Source organism: Labrus mixtus, chromosome 24, assembly GCF_963584025.1.
Source record: "Labrus mixtus chromosome 24, fLabMix1.1, whole genome shotgun sequence".
NCBI classification, from domain to species: Eukaryota; Metazoa; Chordata; class Actinopteri; order Labriformes; family Labridae; genus Labrus; species Labrus mixtus.
The window spans coordinates 5,315,653-5,321,619 of NC_083635.1; the positions used below are offsets into that span (position 1 = coordinate 5,315,653).

At 38.5% G+C, this 5,967-nt stretch overlaps 1 protein-coding gene across 1 annotated transcript; it reads left to right on the top strand.

The window, feature by feature from the left end:
- The first annotated feature begins 346 nt into the window (after nt 1–346).
- On the top strand, nt 347–3,356 carry LOC132959775 (myosin-11-like). Its single transcript, XM_061032965.1, has 8 exons — nt 347–673; nt 767–839; nt 1,027–1,139; nt 1,262–1,360; nt 1,650–1,834; nt 2,367–2,412; nt 2,491–2,553; nt 2,678–3,356. Exons 1-8 carry the CDS (start codon nt 503–505, stop codon nt 2,993–2,995), a joined length of 1,068 nt encoding a protein of 355 aa, XP_060888948.1. The 5' UTR covers nt 347–502; the 3' UTR covers nt 2,996–3,356.
- Nucleotides 3,357–5,967: the final 2,611 nt, after the last annotated feature.

Sequence of the window (5,967 nt, forward strand, 5' to 3'; positions counted from 1 at the left end):
CCTCTTGTGTCTTACTTATTTTTTAATCTAAAAATAATCAATTTAAATCATATTTTGCTCCCATGTAACTCGACATTCTTCATATATTTCAAGTAATAGTAACAGCACTAGCAGCAGTCTAGTATGAGCACTTTCTGTTATGTATGAACATAAAGGGATGGTTGCTAAGTGTTTAACCTTCGTAAAAAAGTGCACACTTGTAATAACTCTACAGCTTCTGTTGTCTTATTTTATTTCATATTTATTGTCTCAAGTTAAAATTTTCAAACAAACCTTTACCCGTGCCTCAAAACTAAAAGGAAAATGTCGCCATCTAGTGGTCAAACGGAGGAACTACAAACTTTGAGCCACAGGTGAAAATGATTCAGATAATTGAGAAACAGCTCCACATTTTCAAACAACAAGAGAGTGTGGAGAAGGCAGGGCAGAAATCTTAGAGTCAAACTTAGGAGAACATATTGGCTGGGCCTGCATCTTCAGTTTTACAGACGGAGCCTCAGACATGTCTGACAGATACTATGAAATTCGAAGAGAGAGCGGGCACATGGGGAATTGTATCCCCTCCGGTCAACAACTCCCCAGGACTCCTCCTATGATGGATGTGAAAAGACACTTGGATTTTTGTAATGAAGATCAGAATGAGGATTGTGAGGAGACACAGCAGGGAGCGCAGGTACATACTGAGATTATTTCACCTCCTACCTTCATCGTATATCCAGTTATATATCTTATAAGCACTCAATCCTGTTGTGCTTTCTTTCAACAGGCAGGTTCAAGAAATCAGGAAGAAAATGAGCTAAACAGCACATTTGATTTCAACCCTCTTGAGATTAAAACAAGTAAAAGTGATCTTTACTCCTGCTTTTTTAATTGTATTATTGTGTTAGTCTTTTCCTCTCTTAAGCTAAAGATAACAAAATAGCATTTTTGAAAACCCAGATTTGGATTTCAATAGTCCTAGCTGCCCATTTTCTGCCCTTAATCATTTTTCTTGCTTGTTATTTTCTTTTAATTTAAAACTCTTAGAACCAGACGACCCTACCTCCATGCTGAAAGGGATGAAGGGCTATCAGCTGACACAGAGTGACTTGGAGTTCATCGAGAAGATGAAGGAAGAAAAACTAGCTAAGAAGCTGCAGGTGATTCAGGCTTACTCACTCCTTGCTGATTCTTGTTTGCAAAAAAAATGTTGTTATGTTCCCTTGATTGCAATCATTTTTGTTTAGTTTAACATGTTTTGGGATGCTTTGTCTGTCTGCAGGGAGATCTGGAACAGATACAGAGGCTGTTAAAGAATGAAATGATGGCGTTCGAGCTGACATGTGCAACCAGGGAGAAAGCACAGGCTGAGCTTAAAAAGGTGAGTCTCTGTTTGTATTGACCCTGAAAAGGCATTACTTGTAGAATATATCTTTTCACCTGAAGGTAAGGGGGATGGATCTTATCGCTGACATTTCCATCGACATTTAAAGGTTAGAAGATGGACAGCTTGAACACAAGCACATTGACCTGTTGTTGTTGGTTTTGTTTTATAAACAAATGCACTCACTAATTACAAACTTGTGTGAAAAGTATTTAAGTTGCCTGTCTTGTAAAGAAGATCAAAATGGTCCAGTTGATTCTCGTGAATCTTTTTTTTTTTCCGTCAGTTCCCCTCCTGTGAAGACCTCACCCGGTTGATGAAGGTGGTCCTCAAAACCTCCACGCCTCTGACAGATTTAACAGACCTCGACGCCAAGTCTCTCCTCGCCATGGTGACCGAAGAGGACGTCCAAACAGCCATGGCCGAGGAAAGGATTGAGCTCACTCGGATGGAGAAGATGGTGGCAAACAAGTAAGCTGGCGGCCTTTCCCTTTTAAGATGGGAGCCTTTACCTTGAGTTATTTGAAACAGTCAAATATCCAAGATTATGCTTACAAATGTTTACGATAATTCTAATTTATTTATTAGCATGCCTGCTAATTATATTCCAAATGTTTTTTGAACTCTAAGAAAATTAGCAGCAAATGTTAACTTGAAATTATTTAGAAATTGACTTTGCAGAGAAGATTTAAAGGATTTTTTGTCAACGTTAACCTCAATACAACAAGGCCTTTTAACAGATCGATGAATAGTAATTTAATTGTTGCGTTCATGTGTCATGTAAATCCCAAACACAAACGGCAACATCCTTCATGTGAGAAGCCCCAGAACTTGAAATTCCGCACAGATTGCTTATTGATTATTTCTTCTGTTTATTTTTTATTTTTTAGATCAGTGCAGCTCATGAATGTTAGAAAAATCAGTCTGCATGTGTAGATGTTTTACATTTAACGTCTGTCAAAATGAGGAGGATCATTTACTAATATGGATCTCTTAAAAACAGGAAGAAGGAGGAGGCCAAGCTTGAAAAAAAGGTCGCCGCTGAACAGGTATGAGAAGCTCAAACTACTTTAAATGCATGTGTCGTTTTTTTGGGGTGATTTTTGACAGTTCGTTTATGTTTTCAGATGAAGATACAGGGTTTGATGAGCCAGTTATTCACCCTTAAATCTGAACTAACACAACAAGAGGTGAGAAGTGGATTGGATCTGAAGTAATGTTCATTAAATTTTTGCTTTTCTCACTAAACTGAATTTGTGCAAACTGAAGGCTTTAACGGATTTACTGTACTGACTAAATGACATGACTTCACAGGAAGCTAACAAAGCTCTTGAACTGCAGATCAGCACCCAAAAAGCTCAAGAAAGCAAAGTGGAAGCAGAAGAAGTAAAAACCTCGGATGAACCACAGGCCACCAAAGTTAATAGTCGAGGAAAGGAAAGAAAAAATGCTGTAAAATCTAAAGAAAATGTGCAAGACTCAACAAACCAAAGTAAATCAACAAAGAGCAAAGTCACAGAGGGTAAAAAAAACATTGAAACTGGTGTGCAGCGCAGCAGAAAACGAGCTGCTGCAGAGGACCAACCAAACCCAGGTCTGAGAAGATCCAAGAGGATAGCCAACAGGACCTGATGGCTTTGATGGTTGAGTCCCACTGAAATATATCTTTTAAATATCTCATTAAGTATACTCGTAAATATACTCAAACTGGAATCAAGGTTTCCTACAGCATAAAAAGCGTTAAAATTGTTAACGCCCATTTTTTCTTTGACTGGATGGGTTATGAAGTTACGACCCCTAAGTATCCCTGTGAGAATTTTCCCTGTTATGAAATTAACATTTTAACCAAGAGCACATTCTTTTTTTTGTTATATATTATTTGAGCTGTTTTTTTTTTGCTGTAAAATGTTAGTTTGTCTAGACATATTGTATGCTTCAAAGCTGATGCTCTGCCCTGTCTGGGTTTACAAAATATTAAAAGTAACAACTTTAAGTGAATTCGTTTTTTAATGATGAAAAATGGACTGCTTTACTGCAGCACTTTTAGCCCTGACTCGACTTTAACTCAAGAACACCTCAGGAGTAAAAAGTTGTCAGCACAGAGGCCTGAAGCCAAACCCTCCTGACAAACTGAATGAAACTTGATGTGTTTGATTTGTGTTCGGAAAGAAATCAAATTTTTTGGCACTTCTTAAAGCGACACCCAAACTTTTGGATATGTTTATAAATGCAATTTTAGATGAGTGTTAATCTAATCATGGATTTGAATCACTTTGAATCATTTCCGTGAGATTATGAGATGTTTCTGAAGCTTAACACAAGATTTTCTCATCTCTCTTATTAACTTGTCACATCTGGAAATGACTCACCATCACTGCAGTACATCTTGCAGTGTCCGGTGCTGCAATTTGGGTGGAACCTTGTTAATCTTACATTAACGCCCAATCAATCTGAATGTAAAGTAGAAAAAAACTCCCTCAATTTGCTGTCAGTGAGGCTGAATTGGGGGGAAAATTGCGCTGACAGTCGGAATGTTTTGAGGCACCTTCTTGAGTTACAAATTAAGTTTGAACTGACAGTCAGATTTGTCCGTCACCTGCCAAGATTCACTCCAAAAGCAGGGAAATCTTGACGATCTCAGCTTTATCAATCTGAAAGGCTAAAGTTTTGTTATATTTTTCCACCTTGGGTCTTGATCCTTGACTTCTTCCGACAATCTTGGAGGATCAATTTCAGGCTGGACATAATCCCTAAAACCTGACTGTGAATTTCCCTTTTTCTCCTCGAAACTATGCACGCACACACATTCCGTAATTTGTGAGATATTTGTCTGATGGTCAAGCAAAATGACCGGGCCAAGACCAGAGTAATACAAGCACAGGGTGGGAATCATGGATTCATATCCTGCTATTAAATTTAATAGTTTACATCCAAATTCCAAAATTGTAGGCAATGATTTTATTTTTAAAAAAGTGTTTAGTTTTGGCTGCAGAGTTCATCACCTTCTTTGTCTCGTCTGTCCTGCATGTTTTCTGTTTTCTTCCTTTGTGTCTGATTCTCTGATTGTGTTTGCCAAACCTGGAACCCTGAGCTCCTTTTTAAAATCGAGGCATGGGAACGGTACCTCAAGCGCGTCAATTTCAGAAATCAGATCTTGTTTACGGAAGGAGTCCAAGCAGACAGCCGGGACCCAGGCCCAAGGAATTGTGGGTTGTGGATTACATACAAATTGTTCATGTCTTTTGCCCTGTGGCTGCTAGACTGAGAAAAATAACTCAAATGTTCTTCCATTTTACACAGTTGCTGTCGTATTAATCATAATTACTTTTATTGTTCTGTTCAGTAAATTGAAGGCAGTCAATTGTTCATCATTAAAGCCTACAGGATTTTTCTCTTTAAAATGATTAAGATCAAAAACAGAGTTTTTTCCTTGTACTGTAACATTATGCTACTCATTGAACTTTCTGCACAGGTGCATTGAGTGCAAACCACCACTAGGGGGCAGTAATATGAATGTAAGAACAAAAGGTCCTTTGACCCTATAATTCTCCTTTTTAACTTGATATTTTTTGTGTATTGTAGTATCATCCTTTATATATAAATATATGAAAAGTTTTGTTTCTCAGTTGTACAAGTGCTTGAGTATTTTCTTGTCATGCTAAAACATTTAGAGGTATTTTTATTGCACTACAATTACACATTTATTGTGTAATTAATCTGAAAATTAATCCGCAACTTATAGTCTTTTCTCTGTATAGTTTCTGCGTCTGATTCTTGGATTTGCTGCTTTACTTCGTGATGGATTTAATGTGTAATCGTTTTGAGGATTTTGACCATTTGTTGGAAAAACAAACACTGGGGGGATGACTTTCAGCCTTTTAAACGAAAGACTCTATGAAACATGGACGTCTTCACATACACGACACCCACTGGTTAAGAGAGGTTATAAAGACTAACAATGGCGGTGGCCATATTGGAGAATGCTGCCTCGACCTTACTTTCAATCAATGTATAAACAGGCAAAGCGGCAGGACTGAGTCGTGGGAAACAATTACATCATGTCCACCTGTCAGTGATTTCAGCCTCAACCCGTAGCTTCATTTTTGAAGACCAGGGGTTGCTTGTTCTTAGCGAAGACCTTTTCATTTTTTTCTTATTTCTTGACTTGTCTCGGGAAAAGATTTTTCTGGGTGGGCTCGGTTTATCAGAAGACACAATCTCACAAAAAAAGAGCAAAGTTTCATTCATTGCCATTTCAGGCTAACATCTGTTATAACACTACTGTAAAGGACCAGCCGCAGATTAGCTTTGGTGTGACAAAGATATTTAGTTTCAGACTCTTAGCCGTTCTGAAACCATCTGTCCTCCCCTGTAACGTGTCTCTGTTTATCTTGGGCCTTAGTTGCTCCCCCTGTCCCCTGCCAAGGAAAACCCTGTAGAGAGAGCAAGTCTGAGACCCGAGGAGGTGAGGTCTGTGACACATGTACGAGTTGTTTTGCCAAAGCTGGCAGAGCAGGAGCACACTCACTGACACATCCAAACCTCAGTGTGGAGGCTAAGTGTGAATCCTGCCCCCTTAGTTCTTGGCCCAGTTTCACTAAAAT

Bases quoted from the DNA above. Each gene is read 5' to 3' on its own strand.
- LOC132959775 (XM_061032965.1), top strand. From the start codon at position 503: ATGTCTGACAGATACTATGAAATTCGAAGAGAGAGCGGGCACATGGGG. The intron at 1,140-1,261 runs GTGATTCAGGCT...GTCTGTCTGCAG, and splicing joins AACTAGCTAAGAAGCTGCAG to GGAGATCTGGAACAGATACA. The intron at 1,361-1,649 runs GTGAGTCTCTGT...TTTTTCCGTCAG, and splicing joins CACAGGCTGAGCTTAAAAAG to TTCCCCTCCTGTGAAGACCT.